Genomic DNA, 23,814 nt, shown 5'->3' with positions numbered 1-23,814 from the left:
AGGCGAGTTACAGAGAGGTATACAGCCAGTGCAGTTGGGATTTCACAGGAAAGAGTACATTCCATTCTTAAGGAAGATCTTAGAATAAGAAAGCTATCAGCTTGTTGCGTACCAAGACTTCTATGAACAGAGCGCACTTTCTATGGCGGTCGGGTGTTGATTATAGTTTTTCCCCCTTTGTCAGAATTTTGAAACCCATCCTTCGGAATACTCACGATAAATAGCGGTCAGACTGCAAAGCAAATGATCATCTTGTTAAGATGGTCTTGATTTGCTCCAGATATAAATGTTACATCTTGAGCTGCATCGAATGTTACAAATGACCACATAACTACCATTTGAATTTTTTTACATAAACGGTTCTTCATTGCTATTTCTCGGATTTGTGTTGGTCCTAGATCGTCTGTTCTGTACATTTCATTTCTCGCGCGGAATCCTCATGGAACCCATTCTTCATTCCATATTTTGAGCTAAATCAGAATTGAGAACATTGTTCAAGTTTAATTTCAACTGAATGGATCTTTATCAGACAAAAATACATTTGCACTCTATGTTTTGAAACTGATCAGAACTAGCAGCCAGTTACTTTACTTCCCCATGGAAATTTTAATTGATGCCGAGTACGCTATTGGTCAAGATGTCTTTGTTACGGATTCGCTTTAAAAAGGTCTCAAATCCTAACTAGTCATGAATTCTAAGGTGTGCTAAAGCATGGAGCTACCTGGTGCAGGTTTAAGCTCAATGTTTTGCAGATAAAATTATATACATGTATATCTAAACATTTGGACAGGGTCCCTCTTCTTTTGTGTCTACAGCAACCAAATGACATCAGATGCTTTGGAAAATAGTACCATTGTGATTAATAACAATTCTACAAAACCTTTGCATATTAATTTTCAGCATAATAGGACAACATTCAAATTTCGACCAATCCCAATTTTGACCCATCAGAAGCTGCCATTTTGTTTCCATAGTAATGGTTGTGGAAACACTTTGGTGTTTTAACTTATAGGCTTTGATAAATTACAATAATTGACCAAAATTCTTTAAAATTGCCTGAAGAACTAATGAGCATTTGGTAATAATACAAGTAATATTCTATGTATAGTTACTTGCTACCAAAATTTTCTGCTGGAAGAACCTGCAAGCACATCTATAAATGGTCCCTAACATGCTTTGGCATTGGTTCAAAATTTTGGGAGCAGCTGGACATTTTTTTCTAAGGACATGGTTCCAGCATACCCACTAACTTTGTTGAGGTATAGTGACTTCTGGTTAAACAAAATACATGGAATCATATTAAATTGATAAGTTATTAGTTGTGAAAAGAAATAACCCTGACCCTATTCAACATCACATTCGTTAAAACCCTATAATACACACTATAGAGGTGTAATTTTACTGAATACTGACAAAGTCCCTCACACAGATCGTCTCAACTGGTGTAAAACATGTTGGATAGGTAATACGTGACCCGTACGTTGTAGTAAGAAGTGTTTTTAAGTCCTTGTGTTGTGATTAATCAAAAGGCCTTTAATCATATCTGGCTTAAAGTTTCCTGGGATGAATCTTTTTAATACTTGCAAAAAAATTACCTTGATATGTTAAAACCCTCAAGCACACAACATCTTAGAACCATTAGGTTAGGCTTCTTGTTTTATAAGACCATACTATAAAAATACTGAACAAATATGTATGTTCAATCTTCATTTATTAGAAATTATCAAATACGATTATTATCAATTAAAACATTGATAAATCAATAGCTATACAGGAATATTCTTTCTGTGCAACATAAAAACCTGTTAACAACTTTAAAAATAAGATTTGTGACAGTTGCCAATGTTCCTTCTTTTCACATTTATTCTCCATAAGTAATTATATCTATGATTTTCAGTTGAAGATCTATATATATATGTAATAAATATGTACATAGATCATATGTTAGAGATTTTTAACTGGACAGATAGGAAAGAAGAGTTGGATAAAATCCTGTTCCCAAAGCTGCTTAAACATCAGCTTTAAGTTACAAACAGAAAGTCAAAATATAAGGTGAAATTTACATTAAGTACGCAAAGGTCATTAGATCGTGAAAAATTTCCCTTGCACATAATATTTTGTGATGTGCTTTAATTTCATAAACAAAATAAAATGAAAATTTACCGCAAAAATAACCCCTATGTATACAGTTTACCCAAAGAAATTCCGAAATTACCCCCCCCCAAAAAAAAGGATTTCCATGGTTACACTAGAGTATATATTCTAAGTCTTATATACCTCGCAGCATTCATTATTTGCTGCACCAGTCAGAAATCAACGTGAATTGAAAATGGCATACAATGCCTCCATTTGATTTTGTACTCCACATTTTGAATTTGAACCAATCAAAATGTAACTTTTCTAAATCACAGAGAAGAAGCTATCTAAATGTTTTCATTTCATTTGAGGTATTATAAAACTCTTTTCAAAGTGTGATTTTCTAACAAATGTTGCAGATTGTTTACAGCAGCTTAATCTTTATTCATTATATATGTATTGACATATTTATCATTTCACCATCACAGTTTCCCCCTTTGGAGCCATCTTTACACTTACTTGTTCACTTTGAATTATCTGTGCTATAAGCATTACCTCATTTCTATGCCAACTGTTTTATTGTTTGAAATCTTTCCATTACTGATTTCCTATTACAACGTCTGTTTTTGTTTACCATTGCTTCACAAAGGACAACATATTGTTTATAATAACAAGTCATACCGCAGTCAGTTCCCTCTGACTTTGGGTGAGAATGTAAGGTCCCATTATATTGTTATTAAAAGATAGAGATTCCTTTGTTATTTAATAAATCATTGTTTAGTTTATCTCTGAACAAATGCTGACCACATTTTACCATAATGAGCTGACCACATCTGTTTAAGCAGAGAGTGATCTGTCACTGAAGCATGACAAGTAGGTGAAATCCAGCATCTGTAACATGTACTCTGTAGAACATCTGTAGTTTTATCACTTAAGCAAGAATGGATATGGTGATATTTAAGTTTTCCAAATCAAAACTGCACAATTCTTCTTAATCAGATTTTGAACTTCAATGAACCATTAATGCAAATATAGTTCAGCATCTGCAGTTGTATCACAAATGCAAGTATTATGTATGTAGCACTTTGCTTACAGTTTCCCAGACGTGGACAGCTGAGCAACATTTTCCTTAACAGGTCGTAGGGGACGGATCAATAGGCAAAGCCAAACTCACTGCAACAACATAGTTATTTTCCACAGCCAGTCATAAAATACATTTTCCTCTCATTATCTTCCACAACCTCTCATTTAGTACAAATTCCTCACATTATCTTCCACAACCTCTCATTTAGTACAAATTCCTCACATTATCTTCCACAACCTCTCATTTAGTACAAATTCCTCACATTATCTTCCACAACCTCTCATTTAGTACAAATTCCTCGCATTATCTTCCACAACCTCTCATTTAGTACAAATTCCTCACATTATCTTCCACAACCTCTCATTTAGTACAAATTCCTCACATTATCTTCCACAACCTCTCATTTAGTACAAATTCCTCACATTAACTTCCACAACTTGTCATCAAAATTCTCTCATTAACTTTCACAACCTGTCATTTAATATGTATCTCTCTCATACAATTCCATAACCTTTCATTAAATACAGATTTCTCTCATTTATTTCTATAAACTGTTGTTAACTAAGATTCCTTTTATTGACTTCAATAACCTGCAATTAACTACAGGTTTCTCACTCCACAACTAGTCATTCAGTTTATAAATGTATTGATGACTACAAAAATATGCATGTTAATAACTACAATTTTTAGTCAACTACAACTTCCGTAAAATATGGCGTTAGGAACAACCTGGAATTATTACTTGGTTGTAACAAAATAATATGAAGCACCTGAAGACATTTTTGATTGATGGATCTAAAAAATCAATTAAAAAAATAACAAATTAACATATTTAATCAATAACAATTACATACAGGTATAATCATAACAAACACATCAACCTTTGATTATCGCAAATTGTCGTCAAATGATCTATTAGCTATATTGTGTGTACTGTATCGGTTCACTTTTGGTAGACAAGAACTCGTACACCTTTGGCCAGATTTCATTGGAATATTTCCCTGTGAATTCTGTTAGGATACCATGTTTCCTACAAAGAGACAAAAAAATAGGTCAGTGTGACAGGTTGTGACAACAGCAAACTAATGACTTTTGTACAGCTGAAACAAAGCATTTCCTGAAATAACTCTCAGATTTTCAACAAGGCCTGACTCATCGAGTTAACATTTCCCCCTTTTTTTTTGTATGTAATCCAAACCCAAGAAACACAAATTCACAAAAGTGTTTAAAGCTATGCTATTTCACAGTGCCATTATGTTATCTCTTTAGCAGAATTTATGGAATTTTTAAAAGATTGGACGATGACATAACCTGAACATCAAGACATGAAAAATAGGAATTGTTAGTGACAACATCAGTATTTTGTTTGTAAGAACGTTTCATTTTTCCATTCTGTATATTGCTATACTTCATTCCAAAACTGAAGGAATGTCTTCATTCTCTTACTTTCAGAAAATTTGAAACAGGTGAACAGCCATACAAATATAAATAAAATGAATGACCAATTTTCAACAAACTGATACTGGGATACCAGTAGATTATTTCATTTAATCTCTGCTTGGCAATTTGGTAGCTCCGTACCCTGATTTTCAAAAATTTTTAACGACCAAATAATACACTGCCTGCATTTACTTCATCAGCCGTTCTGTCTCTGAATTTCCCTTATATATGATAACCCCTCACAAAACAATTTCTAGTCATATAAATATAGTAAAACACCATTATGTATAATATTAATTCATACTTAGTGGAGTATACATAAAAATTTACTTTGTTACCAATCATATTTTTGAGCAAACAACACAAAAATTCAGCTGTAAACATGTAAATATGTATGTCTTGTGATGTATTATAGAACCATTGATGATGCTGAAGGAGGTTTAATAAAGAAATGGTAAGAAGAGAAGACATTGTGAAAGATGATGTAGTAAAGTAGGAGGTAAATGAACAGCATTACCAAGAAATGTTCACTTCAGATTTTGCTATCCTTCATAATATACTTAACACAGAAAAATTCATGTGAAGAAGTACAAGCAATTAATATTGAGTAATATCTGAATGATAGAAGGAAGACTTGTCCACCACACCTACATACCTATAAAATTTGAGAACTGGCTCAGTTTGATTTTGATATATCTGCAGCCTTTTCCGCACAGTTTCCTCTTTGTCATCATCTCGCTGTATCAATGTCTCACCTGTAACATCATCTTTTCCCTGAAATATAGAATTCAGTTCATTCATCTCCCAGGAGTCTACAAACAGCCTCAAAAGTGACTTAATAATCATTACAGGTATATACAAACTCAACACAACATTCAATCCTCTGTCTCTTGGAGTTAACCATTGGAGAAATGCAGGTTTACCAACACCTTATTCTAATTTCACAATACATACCAATATAATCAGTTTGTATTGCCTTAATTCTGCATACAGGTATCAAAATGTATTGTTCTCTCATACAATCATAGATTAAGTAAATTATCAAAGTATTCAAAGAAAGCATCCATGCTAGATAATACAATGATTGATAGAAATTAATGTCTATAATTTAGTTTTATTCTTCATTATAATTTGAAGGTTACAGTCACAGATGACTGGGGTTTTTTTTCATACAAAAGAAAATGAATTTACAATCAACAGTCTAGTATACATTCATAACACTACTGGTTTTAGTGGACTGTACTCATCATTCACAACGATCCTGGGATGACTGAACTCACTCACACGGACTACATGAGAAATAATCACACCCACCACAACCACCATGACTTATATAAAGCTGACTGCTGATGATTACACTCACCACAACTTTTGGAGGATTGAATTCTGTGTGGTAGATTCTTCCACTTGGTGCATGTGTCCATCGACCTTTGATTCTATCAATGATTACTTCAAATGGAACGTTGAGATTCAGTACAAGATCCACTGGCTTCTCTCTGTACAGGGCTTTAGCTTGTGGTACTGTCCGAGGAAAACCTAGCCACAAAGATGGTAAATGAGTCTGGCTCAAATAAATAAACTGATCTTCCATGTCATTGGGTTCAGGGTATGGGTATTCAATGTGTGACAGCGATACAGAATATATCTATCATCTATGAATGCACAGTTGTGATGTTACATTTTGTTACTAGAAGCAGCAGATGTGCTGACATAGATCTGTCTCACACTGATATCAGGGTATATTACCTAAACTAATGCTGGTACATTTATCTAATACTTTTTCATGAAATACAGCAATAGGTGGTTCGCTGTAAAGTCAAGCCAAAGAGTCACTTATGACTTGTTTTAGAAACACTGGAAATGAAAACTTTTGAGGTTTATCTGATGTCCTTCAGTTGTAATGTATCAAAAACCAATGTGTAATTTCATGTTATGAACTGAATTACATGAACATTTTGAAATCCTTACATCTCCTATCTTTTTAAATGTCAAAATATCTATCTCGATGCTTTCCTTACCATCCAACATCCAGCTATCTTCTTCCAATTTGTTCAATTCATTTAAAATCAATTTAACCATCACATCATCTGGTACAAGTTGACCTTTGTCAATGAACTGTTTTGCAGTCATACCAGCACCTATAAAATATAATGTCACTTCTTGTGAATAAATCAGTGTTACATGCAGATATGTGCTCCTGATTCAGAAACTTTTTCTCTCCATGAGTAACAAAACATCAAACATTTTTTTTCCATGGCTTCTCACAATATAAGGTAGTAATAAAAAATACATCATCACATGCTTGGGCTCAAAGTAGGAACTTTTCGTTCTCAAACCAAACAATTTACCACAAGGTTAAAGAGAAATTCTATCAACCAGTAGTCTTAACTTTTCACAAGAATGGAACAAAACCAAGAAAATCAGTGCCTTAGATTTTGTCACAAGTGTATTTGGACCTATCTAGATGCATTTGTAACAATTTTACATATTGGTGGGGGAGGGGTCAATATTCAGTCTAAATGACACTCCACCATGGTTTTTCATGAAGTAGCATACTACGGGCATCACATATTACTTTAAAATATCAACCCAGCGGACACCATCAAAAGCAGACAGTCAATCTTAAACCCATGTTCTAGAGGAAAGTGGCTTGAAGATCATGCTTGATTGCAAATGTCAAAATATGCTTCATAATAGTTAACATGGCTGTCCAGACACCATATGGAATTCTCAACATAAATATTCCACATAAGTTTGAAAGGTTTGGTAGCTATCTATCAGCATATTTTAATGGTAGATATCAAACCACTACAGCACTTTCTAATTCAAAGACAATTGCATAGCTTTCGTGCATGCTCAAATATCCACATGGTTTTTTGATGGTCAATTATTATAACGTTCACCATAAGTTTAGATGTTTACAATACTTCCTTCCTCGCTGGTTTAACTTGTAATTCACTTCAAACAGCATGAATACATATTAACTTGGGCTTGATTATTTCCGCACATAAAATGGTAGTCTGAGAGGGGGACTGTATACTATCCCTCCCCCGGGGTCGAGGCTTTGTCCCTGTACCATGAGCAGCGAGCTAGCGCTTCCCGCACCGCAAAGCATGCAAAAGTATCCCTAACTAAGTCGCTGAAAGACAAAAGGAAAAAATAAATAAATCGCAGATTGTCAGAACCATTCAGACACAAGTATTGTACTGTTTAAGTAGTTGAACTCTGTACAGTTAGCTCAATGATCTTACTAGTTTGGTTTATAACCTGGGCCCTCAGTAAGTCTCCACTGGATAGATGTTTCATGTTGAAATCCTTTATTATGCGAGTCGAGATTGTACCTTTGCCAGACCCTGGTGGTCCCATAATAATTGCTCTTAGCACTTTTGAGATCATAGTTAACTCGATACTAAGCAATGATATTAAAAATGTTATCACGCATGCGTAAACAAAAACATTCATTAATTTCAAACAACTAATTGGTGAGAACTGTCATTAACATAAATGATTAAAAGGGAACGTCTTAATTTATAATTTGCGTTGATTAATTCTTGACACCTGGACCGGAAATGACAGGTGCTAGCTGAATGTCGAGAAGTCGTAAAATATATATAAACTTTTCCCAGTCGAATATTTAGAAATATTTCTGACTACTAAAAGCAAAACTAAATTTATTTCATACACCTAAATTGATTTAATAATATTAACTTTAGTTGTCTTTACACATGTCGTAAACCACACTTTCCCATTTACGGTACGTTAACGCACGAGTCTATTTCAAAACACATGTGAATGAAAAGGGCTACATTACAAGCTGTACGCTGAAGAACGTCACAAATGTAAGACTGACAATGTTTACAATCTATGATCGTTAACTTTACAGAAAATCTCATATCTAACCTATGTTAAATGAGTTCGAAAGTATTCGGTCCTTTGTTAATGTTTCCACGAGTAAAGAAAAGCGTACAATCAGGCGATAACTAACAATATATAGTCTACGTTGTCTGTATACCTTAGCAAGTTTCGGACAGAAAGCTTTTATTGTATAATGTATATTCTTTGGAAGAGTCATCAGTATAATTACATATTTTCAAAAATCAAAATTAAGTTTTAGACTTCTACTAGATCTAGACTGATAGATCGGTAATTGTGGACTCGGTTTCATTAGAAAAAAAATAAACCACACAATAGTCCTATAAAAATGAGTTTCTATAAGGCTATTGTGTGATTTCGCAGTTTCAAGTGTTATCTAAATTGAGCCCACAAGAACATGTGAAACTAATAAAATATCTAACATTTACATTGTATATGAAAAATGCAACAATACACTCACCAGCATTTTATACAGGGGCACACAAATGAGAGATAGGGCTGTCTCAATTTCTTTTCAAAATAAATTCAGGTTACCTTCTTAACTAACCTTGCTGGGTCTTAACTAAAAGTACATAACTAATCTTTTCAAAATAACCATTTCAAAATTAGCAGAGCTGTTTTCCTTTACACCCATGCAATTTTCATGATATATCACTTTGATATATAAGTATACATATATTTTGCAACGCCAGTAGAATAACATTCACTTATCACATGCTAACAAAATGGCTCTTGTTAGGCCAATCACTACAAACTACTGCATAGAAGTAAATGGGGCATCATTGAATAACTGAGGAGAGGGATTTCAATTACTTCAACACTCAGTTAGCTAACACAAAAGCAAACGTCAAAGAATTAAAGCCTCCCCTAGGACTTGATTTCCATTCCTATATCATTGGTGTAGGCGGCAAAATGATTTAAGTAGCCGGTCAAATTGGCTGGCAACCGGCTTTTATGGGAAACCCAACGTTTTTTAATAGCTAGCTTGAATGTTGAAGATAGTGCTTCAAACTAAATTTCTGGGATTTTCATAGCATCCACCATTTGCAAGATAGTACTCTACAGCTGCTTTATCTAATGAAAAGGAAATGTGTCATTGGCTCCGAAGTTTTTTTCAATTTGAAAGGAGAAACTCGCTATCCAATTAATTCAGCCCAAACTTGAAACAAAGTGATTTCAAATTTCATTAACTCATGAGAAAAATTTTCCTTAAGGTGATGAAATATGATTAGTGGTCAGGTCATGGATCAGTCTTAATATGAAAGATTCCAACATTTTTTCTAGTTTTTATGAATAATTGTGTGTGTGTTTTCCATCATTATTGAGGCATGTACTGTTTTGTTTGTAAGTTTATAAGTAACCTCTATTTCAATTATGAAATTTCAGAAACAAACAGTATTTGCAGTATTGATGCTAAAAAAGTGCCCCTTGAACTGAGAATCTTTAAACTGATAATTATAATACATTAAAAAAATATTTGTTAAACATATAGAAGCATATTGAAATATTCTTAGTTAGAAAATCTTATACAACAACAGTAAACTTACATTTTGATATCGGTTATTATGGCTCTTTTTGTGATAGATAGATGTATGCATACATTCAACACTTACAGCTAGCTGACCATACATGATTACAACAATGTCCGGTAGCTATAGTTTTCCATCATGTTATACTCTCCATGGCCAATACCATTGTCCATTATTATTTTTTTGCTTGTCACACAAGTGACATAATCATGAAAGCATTCAGTCATGCTTCATTGAACTTGAGTACTGATACATTTATATTGATTGCTACAACAATACGTGACCAATTAGTAATGTTTTTATTACATCATGTCTCTCCCTGAGGCTGGTAAGTGTCACAGGTAGGATGGGCCTGTTGTTGTAGCCAATTTTATTGTTTAACACTATCACAATAGAACTGGTTGAGTTTTCTTCTATGTTGTATATGTAATTATTGGCTTGTCAGAACATCAGCCCTGACAAATGACATTCTGAAATCTATTCAGTTGTCCAGTCACTTGCTATACTTAAACACCCAAGGAGTATCTCACCAAAATATTCATTTCATCTTGTCTAAGTAAAGTGACAACATCAAACAATTTCTCAAAGTATTTTGGATGGGTAAGAAATGTCCTAATGATTCTTGTTAAAGTGAATGATTGGAAAATTTATTTAGAAATTCTACTGTGTTTTGATGATAACTAAATAAGGCTCTAAACTGATTTACAAATATTAAGAAATTAAACTATAGTATTGAAATTTTATTATTGTAATGTTAGGATATGTCTGAAATAATTTTGTTGTAAATGTCTTGTATGAATGAATGTTATGTGATCATTTAAGTGAAAAAGGAAGAAATTAATCCTAGGCCAATCAATATTAGATTTTTTAAGTTTTTAAATTTTAGAATGTCTATTGAAAATGTGTTGTGATTATTATATTTATTTAGTATATGTGTAATGTAAATCAGTTTTAATGTGTACAAAGACCTTTTTGAATGTTTAAGTGGTAAATTTAATACCATTGGTTATGTATTTCTTACGATCGAGATGATCTATAGTGTATGTTTGAGTTATGAATTAGAATCAGCACAATTTGAAGTTATACATTCTACTTGCAGATGCGCCTTGGAATTGAAGATTCTTCATTTGAAGAGGCACATGCTCCGAAAACTAAACGAAGAAAGATGACTACATACAATTATTCAACTCGTGGCAATCCAGAGGGAAATAGCATTTTACAGGAGGACCAACCTAAGCTAACAGCACCCCCTAACAGTGACAATGACTCTCTGAATTCTTCATTTGGGACAATGTCTAGTCCTCCAAAGAAACGAAAGGTGTTTAGAAACCAGAAACAACTAGCAAAAGCCACACAGAAATATCACTCTAAGAAAGACACAATGTACAGTGACACAGATCTGTCTACACTGGACCAGACAGATACACCCGATTCACTTAGTATGATTAGTGCCATCAACCCAGTGTCAGATATGTCCATGCAGACAACATTCTCACGCATGCAAAAGCCAATAGGACGAGCTGATGTGACAATGGAAAGAGCTGTACAGCGTGCACGTGGACAGCCTGACGGAGCAGAAAAATCTTTCCATAGGATGGCCAGCAAAGGCGTACAAAGGTACCCCACAATAGAGGAGGTGAGAGAGTCCGCTGAGGGTGTAACAGACACAAGTTCCAACCGCAGTGAGGGAGACTCGGGTAATCTGATGCCACCTCCAGCTGCCCCACAGCCAATGGAACGCAGGAAATCCATACGAGTAAGTAAATCTATTGGTACAAGTTAATAAATAATAATTAGTATTGTTTTGTACATTATCACACTAATTGACATGAAAATTCCTTTCACTCAGAAATATTTCACTCGAGATGTAATTTTTTCCATAGGTGAAGATTTCCAAAGTTGCAAACAATGCAGCGGGCAAACTGAAAGGACTGAAGGCAAAGAAAAACCTGAATGACAGTCGGACGGGGCTTAATGCTGGGAAGAGGAGACTGGAAGAGTCGCAGGCAGTAGAAACAGATGGTATGTGTAAATGGTGCTTCAGCTGAATAGCTTTCAAAAAGTTTGTTCTAAACAACATCATGGTACATGTCTAGTAAAGTTGAAAAAATTGTAAAAAATAGATTTTATGAAAATATTCAGCTTTGTGTTTTACGATATGGCTTTAAGACAAATTATTTGATTAAAATGTTCAGGAATTGATTGAATGTTTTAAAGTTTAGACAGGCATTGACTTTTCCTCACTGCTTATTAACAGAATCCAAGAAAACCAAACTGAAGGAGCTTCCTTTCAAGGACAGGAGGAAAGTGAGGAAAATGTTGAAGAATAACTTCAGCATGATACAGCGGTCCAAACAAATCTGGGATGAATTGAGAAGGTTAGATTCCTATATCAACACCAATATTTGATCTGATGATAATCTTACCGTGTTGTGTCAGAAAAACAAGTCTATAGATTATCAGAATTAGTATCTGGTTACATTACTGCTACTAGTGCTACTAAAATATTTCAAGTGGAAATAAAGGACAGATTGAAACTTAATTAGATTGCCAATATATCTACATCTCAATGTTGGCTTCGATTGATTTAATGTAACCACCTTGACTTCAACCTCTTTTTTTACATCTTTTGAATTTCCATAATGAAGCATGATTCGTTAATGATTGGGTTTTCTTTTTTAATGAAGACATGATGTGAAAGAGAAGAGGAGGTCAGAGTTATGCTCAGAACTAATGACCATGGTCAAGGGCAACATGAAGGAGGTGAGTTTAGTGTTAATAAATCAACTAATGACTAAAACAAAGTTAAAAGTTTTATTTCTCTTCTTTTTATTTTAAGCCGAAAGAAATACAACAAAATCTTTGCTTCATTCATTTAGATTCATATGATTATCTTCTTTCCATTGTAAAATTGAGTGACATGATCATCTATAAAGTACAAACCAATCTAAGTTATTATATCAGATGGGATGGATACACATACATTTTTAAGTTGTACTTTTTACAGTTATATGCAGTGTAAATAAAAAAGTAATCTTTTTATTAAAATTTTTGTGGCACAATATATTTCAAAATCTGTCGTGTATGAATTTGTCATTTACAATGTTAAACAATAACAATTCTTTGTGACAGCTTGCCTTTGCCCACGACACAGCACGAGTGCTGCAGTGTTTAGTCCAGTATGGTACACCAGATAAAAGGGAAGAAGTCTTCAGTGAACTGAAAGGTAGGTGCATGTAATGGTTGATTGTAAGGCAATACAAAAGCTTCTTTTGTCTGCAAGTTGTCATGGCAACATTGTCTGAATTAATGAGCTGCTGTTGACCGATGATATTTAAACATCATGCAATGCTTCTCTATTGAAACTCTTGCTTTCGTGTGTATATGATTTGTGGAAACCAATATCACTTACTCTAGCTAGAAAATTAGTTTCAGCACATTGTTTATGTGCCATATACAGATTAGTCTCGGACAGTGCTTACTCACAGGATACTTGTTCTCCAGTCAAAAGGTGAAATGTTAATATATAAGGATTTATTAAGATCCATTTTTGTTTTTATAATTCCACTGATGACTGTAGGTTCCACTTCTATGGAATTCCTGGTTATGGAGTCTTTCAATCTTTTTGATGAATATTTTTGGTCTGTATGTAGCAATTTCCAAATTACTGCTATTGCATTTTCAGCAAATAGAGACTGGCACAGAGTCTCCTCATTTTCAATGATGTTGTGTCATTTCAAATGAAAATCTTGAACAATTTTTTTATGAATAAAATGTGTATATGAAAGTAATGAAAACAAGTCAGTACCAACATCAGCAACAATTCTGTTGATAGATACACTAAAGTGGGTAAATTCCTAACATAAATTAGGTGTCATGTCAGAAATAAATAAGATGGATGAGGACTAATCCATTACAAAAACATCAAGATGTTGACCTCTCCTGTTTGAACTACATAATGTCATGAATATATAAAAATGTACAATTATGTAAACATTCTGTTTTACAGATCAGATGTGCATGATGGCAAAGTCCAAGTACGCCAAATTTATTGTGAAGAAGTTTTTAGTGTATGGGTAAGTAAATGAAATGCAAACACATGTTTTATGATCAAATTAAGTGCCATAAATGTTTGTTTTTTTCACTTTTGTCTCTTGAAAACATAGGACAATTGTATATATACTTATAGGTAGTATTTTAGATTTTAATCTTACTGTTTGTGTTGCCTGTGAAAGAAAAGTGATATCTTACTGTGCAAGCAACATATCCACTGCTGTTGAACTGTAGGATGTTGAACTGTAGGATGTTGAACTGTAGGATGTTGAACTGTAAGGATGTTGAACTGTAGGATGTTGAACTGTAGGAAAAATAAGCTTCGATGGAGAAAATATTTTAACTTCTTATTGGATGGTTACAAAGTATGATTCTCATATTTAGTATAGAAATTAGGAATATGACATATTTATATTTCAATTTTAATATCAGCTCTTTCTTGTACTTTAATTCATGTTACATAACGGAATACTTATTATTTTCCAGGACAAAAGTACATCGAAACGCAGTCATAAAAGGTTTCAAAGGCAGTGTTAGGAAACTGGTTCGTCACAAAGTAAGTACATTTGTAAATTACGAGAGTGCCGTATCAAATTTTCAGGAGGTAACGACATTTGGTATCATCTACCCAAAAATGTCACTGAATAGTCTCACCTGTATGACATAAACATTATACCGTTATCAAAGATCCATCTATATATATCCTCAAAATATGGAAAATAGACACAGATTAATTTTTATCGACATCGAACATTCTAATTTATTGATGATCTCTCATTTAAACATTTGTTTTTGGCACGTTTTCAAAATTTAAATGGCCACTGATAACGAATACTCTTGAATATATTGGCGTCTGTGTTAAATGTTTCTGTTTCTTCGCGATACCAAGTTGTATATATCAGTGTTTTATACTCTCCAGGAAGCATCTGATGTCGTGGAGTTTGCCTACAATGAATATGCCATCGCATCACAGAGATTATCATTACTAGAAGAGTTTTATGGTCCAAGTTTTATGCTTTTCAAGGTAAGAATTCGGTTAACATAGATGTACACATTACATGAATTTTAGTAAATCTATTTTTTCATTTTATGATATTCTATTTTGTTATATCATTTTGTCCATTACAAAATTAGATCATGTTATAGAAATTATTTTTTGATATAACACAGTTTGTGTTGCTGATTCACTGTAAATTAATTCACTTGTTTGATGTATCATTTATTTACATTTTGATTCAATTTTTGACATGTTGAAGCCATCATCCAATATTTTTGCTTTTAGACCCCAGACGTAAAGTCCCTGGACCAGATGTTACTAGTACAGCCAGACAAGAGAGACATGATTCTAAGTAATATGAAAGAGGCCCTTCTTCCTCTCATAGACAAGTAAGTCACTCTCTATGAGGCCTATATACTGTATACATAAAAATGTATCAGAACAGTTTAATTGAGGCCCTTCTCCATCTCTTAAACAAGTAAGCTTCTTCTAGTTCTTTGTATTGTGTTCTGTATTTCACCTATTTGTGTTTCAGTAAGACTATGTTTGATAATATACTTACCCATATCTGTGTGTTGTTCCATAGAATTAACTGTAAATGCTATTTAATTGTCTTGTAATAAGCCCACCCTTAACTCCGAATGTCTGAAGAAATGTCCTTGGATTCCTTACAGGGTAGTTATAGTAACCTGTTGTTATCATTAAATGATTCTGGGATATTTTAATGATTTGCAGACTAATTCTTCATTGTATTCAACATCATGAATTATTTTAATGTATTTAATTGTTTTTGTTTTAATAGGGAAGTGCTGAAACACACAATGGTCCATAGGGTGTTCTTTGAGTTCTTTGTCTACGCATCAGACAAGATGAGGACTGTAAGTGACCTATTATAGAATTTTTTTTTTTTTTGTAATTTTTTATTTTTAAGCCTTTTTTACAAGTATAGTTAACAACACATAAGCATACACACTCCACACACAGAAACTTGTATACCTGGATAAGATTGCAACTATTATAGAGTTTGTTATTGTACTTATACATCTGTCATCAATGATATGCTAAGTGATGTGGAAAAGTATAATAGTGATATGTTAATTGATTGAAAAATGACATATATGATTTGTCATATTTGATGGTAATGACATGCATAGAAATAATGATACTAATATTAGCTATCTCAAAGTAGTGTTTTATGGGTGGAGGTGTTTTTAAAAATATATCGGATTTGAAAAATTCGTTGCAATTTTTGTATAATCAAAGGCATTTATAAATTTTTATAGGATTAGAAAATAAAGATTTCAGTAAATTCAGTGAGTAAATTATAGGAGAGTTAAAGAAAAAAATTTGTCTAGTAGATACCTGGGCAGATATATACTGGTATTATTTTGTATAGATAGGTGAGTGAGATATGTACTTGTTTGACAATATAAAAGATAAAATCAGAGTTCTCCGATCACTGTTTATATATATAACATGGTTTGTTACAGGACATGGTGGAATCTCTGAGAGACTGTGTGATCCACATGATGCACACACGAGATGGGTCCAGGGTGGCTATGTACTGTCTCTGGTATGGTACAGCAAAGGTAGGTACACATCTTTTACTACCACAGAAATATTAAAATTACACATTTATATGATAGAATGTCAACTCAATAGAAATCCTGTTAAGATATTTGTCTGATTCAGTATTCAAATATTTGCATTCATGTCAATTCCAAATGGTACGCAACTTTAAGATTGCAGTCATTACACACTACTCTACCGGTAAATCATTTATCAGTATGGAACAGAACAGTATCTACAGTGACTCCATGCTTTTCAATTTCAAGGCCTATTTGTCTAGCTTATTAACTCTGTTTTAAGAATGCAAGCACAATGCGAAATTGGCCTGGATAAGGGTGACTTCAAGCCCTCTAACCATAGGCTAATTAGTGTGATGATGAATTGTACAGATGTTTAATATCTAAAAATTGTGCAAACAAATATTTGAATATCACTTCCCACCCTACTGAACAAATATTGAAATATTTGTTGACATCCCTAATATGCATTGAAGTTCATTGATACAAACTCAACTCTGTCTTAATGCAGCTGCTGTTAAACATGTATATTCAGGAAGCCATAGTGCATCATGATAGATAATAATTGATCATCAAAACTAAAGTGGTTTCTTGGAGCTTTCCCTGGGTGTATGATGGTGTAGCAGTTTCACATGACAATTGTATACTTGATTTATCTTTGCATTTTTCTGAAGAAGAATTTTCCTGAAAATTAAAATCAAAATTGTTTGTGAAAGATTACATCTGATTAATTGTGAGGTTAAATACTTAATTCTTTGCATTGTGGAAATTGCTCTGTTTTCTCCTGATATTAATCTACATGTAAATAATACTGTCACATGATTAACTTTGTATATTACAGGACAGAAAGGTGATAATCAAGACATTTAAGACACACGTGGTAAAGATTTGTAAGGAGGAGCACAGTCACATGGTACTATTAGCCATGTTTGATGTGGTAGATGACACCAAGATTGTACAGAAAGCAATCCTTGAGGTAAAGAAAATTTTCTTCATGTGTACAAAAATCAAACTTTTTACATAATTTGATAAATCAAACACAAAAATGAAAAAGATGGTGATACCATACCGCCAATATGTATGGAATAGCTGATAGGGTTCTGTGTGAACTGTTATAGTAATACATTGATTATATATACTTTGTATTAAATTGTAATCAAACAGGATGTTTATATATTGTGTAACTTCCTTGTCATCCAACAGGAAATGTTGAAATCTTTAAATGAAGTGGCCACAGACCAACAAGGCAGGAAGGTATTACTCTACTTACTCAGCCCTAGGGACCCCCATCACTTTCACCCAGACATTGTACGTGTACTTCTGGAGGGAGACAAGAACCCACACAGGTAGGTAGCCTGATAGACTTATATAGAACATTTCATAATTATGTTAAAGATGTGTAAATAACAAAGAATTTAAGAAGCTGCCTTTTTCATGATTCTGGGTTGTGTGGATTTTTTTTTTCTTTTTTTAAGCAAAAGGTATGTATGTATATGTAGATTGAAAAATTTGTAAATCAGCTGATATTTCTCGGTAGTAATGTATTTTTCTGCTCTGTTACAGCAAGAAGGACAAGTCATTACGACACAAGGAGTTATTAGAGTTTGTGTCGTCTGAACTGCTCCAGTACATTGTGGACAACACACGTGATATGGTCCTGGACAATGCCTCAATGCTTCTCCTCTTGGCCATTCTCACCCATGCTATCGGTAAGTAGCACCTAATGCGCTTCAGTAACACAGATTAGAAATACAGGCATATCATTTCTTTTATTTCAGCTGTTTAACAGTTAAGGGTTTATTCAATCCAGTGTGAATTAAACATTTTTTCACATCATTTAATTTCAGGCTTAAATGGAAATGTTTGAATGTGAAAATACTATCAAAAGCTTATACTTTTTTAGATATATATTTTTTATTGAAAATGTTTTATAACAAGCTGGAATTAAAGTTTTGTTTCAGAAAATAATATGATTACAAAGTCCTGTGGTGCAGTTGTGAAAAATTAAAATGAATTACACATTGAATCCTTTAACTTGCTGTGAAGTTTAACAATATCAGATTTTATTATCTTTCTTTTCAGGTGATCCCTCAGCAGCCATGAAGGCTATGGCCAAGATAGCAGCTGAACCATTTGTAGCTGGAAGTTTGGACAACATGCACATAGTGGAGCATTCCGCAGGTCACATGACACTAAAAAGGCTAATACAGAATGATCGTGACCGTATTCAGGCAGGGCACACAGGTCAGTTTTGTACCTCCTGTAGCTGTTGTCAGCACTGTGGCTCTATGATTCAGGTCCCAACTACTTATCTGTGAGGTCACAGAACCAAAATGATGACAGACAGTATGGTAATGAGTCTTGAACGCCAGCTTAAGTCATATGATTTTGATTGGGACATAAGACTTCTTTTCTGTATGATAGTATGTCTGCCCTTTTGTTCACAGGACTTGCTCACAAGTCAATTAAAACTTACCACAAGGTTACAGATTAACTCAAAGGTCACAGTCTCACCTTGAGGTTATAGATTGACTGCAAGACTTACCTCAAGGTCACAGATTACCACAAGACTTACCTAAGGGTCACCTTTTACCACAAGGTCACAGTCTCACCTTGAGGTTACAGATTGATCGCAAGACTTACCTCAAGGTTACAGTCTTACCTTGTGGTCACAGATTGAAAACCAGGTCACAATTCTGGCCTCGAGGTCACAAATTAACCAAAGGCTCACTAGCACCACCTTGAGGTCACAGATTACTTGTGAGGTCACATATAATTTGTGAGGTTACAAGTATCACCTTATGGTTACAGATTAACAGCTAGTCTACTAACAAAAATCTTTCCAAAAGATTTAGAGTGAATTTACAGTTGTGAGGCTTTCAGTCATACACATGAGCTGTGAATGGTCTTGGTAGTAACAAGGGATTAGCAGTCCTTTTGATGCAAGAGAAAAATAAGGTGTAGTGTTATGTTGATGAAAAAGTATGACTACTTATACTCATTATGAGTGATTGTAATGGATGGTAAAGACATGGCACACAGATCTTTAGAAATCGTAATGGAATTAGTTTTATCCCAGTTGCTTTGTGAAAAGAAAGGTAATGTTTACTGGATTCATAATTAAGAGTTATATAGGAAACAGAGGATTAAAACTTTTCATATCCACAGGTTGAGTTTTGACTAAGGTTGCCAGTGGCACTTTGTGTAGAATCTTTTAACCTTGATGATGTTAAAAGCATCAAAGGTAGAATCCCAACAAGATCTGATATTTTGTGAGTCGAGAAGAAAATATGTTTGTAACAAATGAAGATATTAGATACTGATATCTATTCACAAGACATTATCTCCAGAGTAGAAGACAGAAGAAAATGACATACGAAATGTGGTCTGCTTTACAGTGCTATTCTCCCAAGTGCTCCTGGATACCCTGGCAGAAGGTTCTCTCAAGTCCTGGGCTGCGTGTAACAGGGGATGCTTCATGCTCATATTGTAAGTATTGTATTAAGTTAGTTTATCATTGGGCTTTACTCTTTGAAGATCACTCCTTATTGACATCGAGTTGTAAATTTTGATAGGATGCAAATGATATTTGGATGCAGGATTGTTCAAAATTTGAAACTTTATATCTGTATTTTAATTTGAATTCCTTGTAAATGATCTGACCTTTCCTCATCCTATTGGCTGTCAAATCTTGATCCTTCACATGTTTTAGTTGTGTGGTGTTAATCTGAATATTGTGACATATCATTTTGATCTATTGTAATTGCAGAATAAGTTGTGGATAAAATACAAGTGCATTGACATCTATTTGTAGCACAAATTATTCCTTTAATTTCTATATTTTGTTTTTTTGGGGTTTTTTTGACAACAAGTTTAATTCAATTCCTTCATCAAAGCTTGCTCAACTGAAAGATACTCTTCATGTGGCCAGACAGGAATATGTTTGCCCATATCTGTCATTATCAATTCAGTTAGAGTGTTGTTCCATCCAGTATTTGATTTTAATATTAAGTCTGATAATTTTTTTCTCTCTTTAGTCTGTTGGAACTTGACCACCCAGACATTACAGACAGAGTGATCACACAACTGACCGGTATCAGAAAGGCACTAAAGAAAATGACCTTCAAAGGAGCACAGATTCTTCTGCAGAAACTGGACGCTCTCAGTGGAGAATACAAGCTGTGAATAATTGCACAAACTGGACGCTTTCAATGGAGAATACAAGCTGGGAATAATGACAGAAACTGGACACTCTCAGTGGAGAATACAAGCTGTGAAAAATTGCACAAACTGGACGCTTTCAATGGAGAATACAAGCTGGGAATAATGACAGAAACTGGACACTCTCAGTGGAGAATACAAGCTGTGAAAAATTGCACAAACTTGTCACTTTCAATGGAGAATACAAGTTGTGAATAATGACAGAAACTGGAAGCTCTCTGGAGAATACATGCTGGGAAATTTATGTTCTCATGATCAGTGAAGAATACAAATTAAATTTTAAATTAAATTAAAGTTTTTATTGTTGACAAGATCTGGATGAAAAGGAATAATGTGTAACTCAAACTGAAGAAAATAAATCTGTAAATTATAAGTCAGTTTTCAGCTTTGTTTAGATTATAGTTTGAAGCTGTGTGTCTTCTAGATCTTGATGACAGCTGAATGCTCATTTGACTGTAAAAAGTATTACTGACAAGGTCATTGATTGTAATGACATCAGTGTAGTAACTATTGACAACGACTATGTTGGGATGTGCAATTCCTTCTATAACTGTGTTGTATATGTATGTATGGTTAGGGAATGTCTCATCCTATTTTGAATCTACTGAGACTTACAATATCATTGTATACAGAATGAAACAGACTGATTAAATAAATGAGATGCAATGACTATTGAGATTTGTAAGCCACATTTTTTATGAAAACATGAATTCCTTATACATCATGAGGTGTTTTCCAAACATAATGACTACCAAGGAGCCATGGTCATTTCATCACAAATTTCTGTTTGCCATTACTTCTCTTTCCATCTCCATATTTCTACACTCAAAAACCTCATACACATACCTTTACAAAATACATGTGACTGACACTGTATGCTCTGAAGGTGAACTCATTCTTCTTGATTAAACTTCGGGAAAATTTTGCCTTTACATGACTGTATTGCAACACACTGTAAGATATTGTATCCACACCTGGGAAAGCTGAAGCAGTGTGTTAGCGAGCAGGACTTTATCTACTATGGAATGGGAGTTTTAGTTACTGTATTTATACATTTTATGACATGTCTTTGTTGCATTATAGTTTTACGTTGAAATAAATGTTTTACCCAGAAAAAAAGAAAGATTTTCCTTTGTTGTCAATGAAATAACTTGTTGGTCATCATGGCTTGGTACAATGCATCTTGTCTTAAATATGACCAATATATAACCAAGTTCCCTGGATTTGATGCACTGTACATCGTCTTAGTTTGATCAACAGTTGGCAGAAAGGACGGACGGACGGACAAATCAGTAACTATACGCTCCCCAAAGAATACAGAATCTAACTAGATTGTAAGTAACAAAAGTTTACTTTTTAAATGTTTATTACAAAATATGGTTCATGTTTCATGAACAAGCACTACATTGAATTTACATACAAAACATACAAGCATACAATAACATCTGTATTACATACAAAACAGTCTCTGTTACTAATATTTACATAAACAGTCCATCACTGTAATTAATTCACATGTATAATATCATATTTTCATAGGGCTCAATTTTTGTGGTTCTTGGAGAAGTAACTATTTCATGAACACTTGTTTTTAAGGGATAAATATATCTCAATCTAATTTTAACAGTTCATGGACATGAATTCACTGATTTAGACTACCTACGAAATGACCAAAACCAAACTCCCCACAAAAATTAACCATTTCACAGTAACTATTGATTTCACAGTACATGTATTATGAAACTGACCATCATTATTATTAATATAAAAAACTGTCTTTTTTACTAGCACATATAGTAATAATGTTAATAATTCTTAACAAATGAAACTGGTCTCCAGTGTAAGTGACCATGTACATACCTGAAAATTACTGGACACCAGGAACAGATAAAACATTCATAATAATTAGTGTCTATATCACAATTTGGAGAATTTTGATCATTTTTAAAAGTACATGTATATGTTTCCATATAATTTAATAGTCAATGGATTCAACAGTATATGTAGGAGTATTTTTAAACAATATCACAAACAGAAACTTAACACTGTCCTGTATCCTGTGTCATCAGGATCCACATGCGATGACATGTTCAATCCTCTTAGTCCAAATCAGTGGTAAATAAATCATTAATCCATTTCATACATTACATGTTTATCAAGCTTTACAAAAATCACCATAAGGTTATCCATTCTTGTGAATTTAAACTTAACGGCAATCCAGTCTTCAAAAATCACCATAAGGTTATCCATTCTTGTGAATTTAAACTTAACGGCAATCCAGTCTTCAAAAATCACCATAAGGTTATCCATTCTTGTGAATTTAAACTTAACGGCAATCCAGTCTTCAAAAATCACCATAAGGTTATCCATTCTTGTGAATTTAAACTTAACGGCAATCCAGTCTTCAAAAATCACCATAAGGTTATCCATTCTTGTGAATTTAAACTGAACGGCAATCTAGTCTTCAAAAATCACCATAAGGTTATCCATTCTTGTGAATTTAAACTGAACGGCAATCCAGTCTTCAAAAATCTCCACAAGGTTATCCATTCTTGTGAATTTAAACTTAACGGCAATCTAGTCTTCAAAAACCACCATAAGGTTATTCATTCTTGTAAATTTAAACTTAACGGCAATCCAGTTCTACAAAATTCATCACAAGGTTGTCCATTCTTGTAAATTTACATCACAAGCTAATCCAGTCTTAAGAAAGTCACATTGCTAACTTATTCATTCTAATCCAGAAAAAACACTAAAGTTCTTGATCCAATATGATCCTGTTTACACAGTACACCATTCCTTCCTGTACATTGCTGAGTAATTAGTTAATCATGTGAACCACAATGTTCTCCATTTGTTTTCTCAACAGCACTCTTAATACTACATCCTGTTCACCAGTTCATCTGTTGTTATCTACTTCTCAAAATAATCCATTTTTATCCTATACCTCCAGGT

The 23,814-nt window shown here is 33.6% G+C and overlaps 2 protein-coding genes across 2 annotated transcripts; one reads left to right on the top strand and one right to left on the bottom strand.

Moving 5' to 3' along the window:
• Window positions 1-1,694: 1,694 nt before the first annotated feature.
• Window positions 1,695-8,136, bottom strand: LOC132561784 (GTP:AMP phosphotransferase AK3, mitochondrial-like). Its single transcript, XM_060226487.1, has 5 exons — window positions 7,852-8,136; window positions 6,619-6,738; window positions 5,964-6,136; window positions 5,256-5,374; window positions 1,695-4,190 (listed from the first exon to the last, which is right to left on the bottom strand). Exons 1-5 carry the CDS (start codon window positions 8,060-8,062, stop codon window positions 4,076-4,078), a joined length of 738 nt encoding a protein of 245 aa, XP_060082470.1. The 5' UTR covers window positions 8,063-8,136; the 3' UTR covers window positions 1,695-4,075.
• Window positions 8,137-8,399: 263 nt separating this feature from the next.
• On the top strand, window positions 8,400-21,529 carry LOC132561673 (pumilio homolog 3-like). Its single transcript, XM_060226378.1, has 18 exons — window positions 8,400-8,439; window positions 11,102-11,758; window positions 11,886-12,024; window positions 12,260-12,380; window positions 12,690-12,765; window positions 13,135-13,228; window positions 14,012-14,078; window positions 14,542-14,611; window positions 14,975-15,079; window positions 15,338-15,441; window positions 15,855-15,930; window positions 16,543-16,641; window positions 17,480-17,614; window positions 17,842-17,984; window positions 18,202-18,347; window positions 18,721-18,882; window positions 20,037-20,127; window positions 20,676-21,529. The coding sequence occupies exons 2-18, from the start codon at window positions 11,102-11,104 to the stop codon at window positions 20,821-20,823; spliced, it is 2,433 nt and encodes an 810-aa protein (XP_060082361.1). The 5' UTR covers window positions 8,400-8,439; the 3' UTR covers window positions 20,824-21,529.
• The last annotated feature ends 2,285 nt before the right edge of the window (window positions 21,530-23,814 follow it).

This window comes from Ylistrum balloti, unplaced genomic scaffold, assembly GCF_031769215.1.
Source record: "Ylistrum balloti isolate Yb309-2 unplaced genomic scaffold, AGI_CSIRO_Ybal_v1 Utg369668, whole genome shotgun sequence".
Taxonomy (NCBI): Eukaryota; Metazoa; Mollusca; class Bivalvia; order Pectinida; family Pectinidae; genus Ylistrum; species Ylistrum balloti.
Note: the sequence above shows the minus strand (reverse complement) of the source record. Positions and strands in the feature narration are given on the sequence as shown.

Coding starts and splice junctions, on each gene's coding strand:
- LOC132561784 (XM_060226487.1), bottom strand. CDS start 8,062: ATGAATGTTTTTGTTTACGCATGCGTGATAACATTTTTAATATCATTG. Junction 6,739..7,851: donor CCAGGTTATAAACCAAACTA/GTAAGATCATTG, acceptor TATATTTTATAG/GTGCTGGTATGACTGCAAAA. Junction 4,191..5,255: donor CCAGTTCTCAAATTTTATAG/GTATGTAGGTGT, acceptor GTCTCTTTGTAG/GAAACATGGTATCCTAACAG.
- LOC132561673 (XM_060226378.1), top strand. CDS start 11,102: ATGCGCCTTGGAATTGAAGATTCTTCATTTGAAGAGGCACATGCTCCG. Junction 15,442..15,854: donor CTTCTTCCTCTCATAGACAA/GTAAGTCACTCT, acceptor TTGTTTTAATAG/GGAAGTGCTGAAACACACAA. Junction 17,615..17,841: donor TACAGAAAGCAATCCTTGAG/GTAAAGAAAATT, acceptor GTCATCCAACAG/GAAATGTTGAAATCTTTAAA.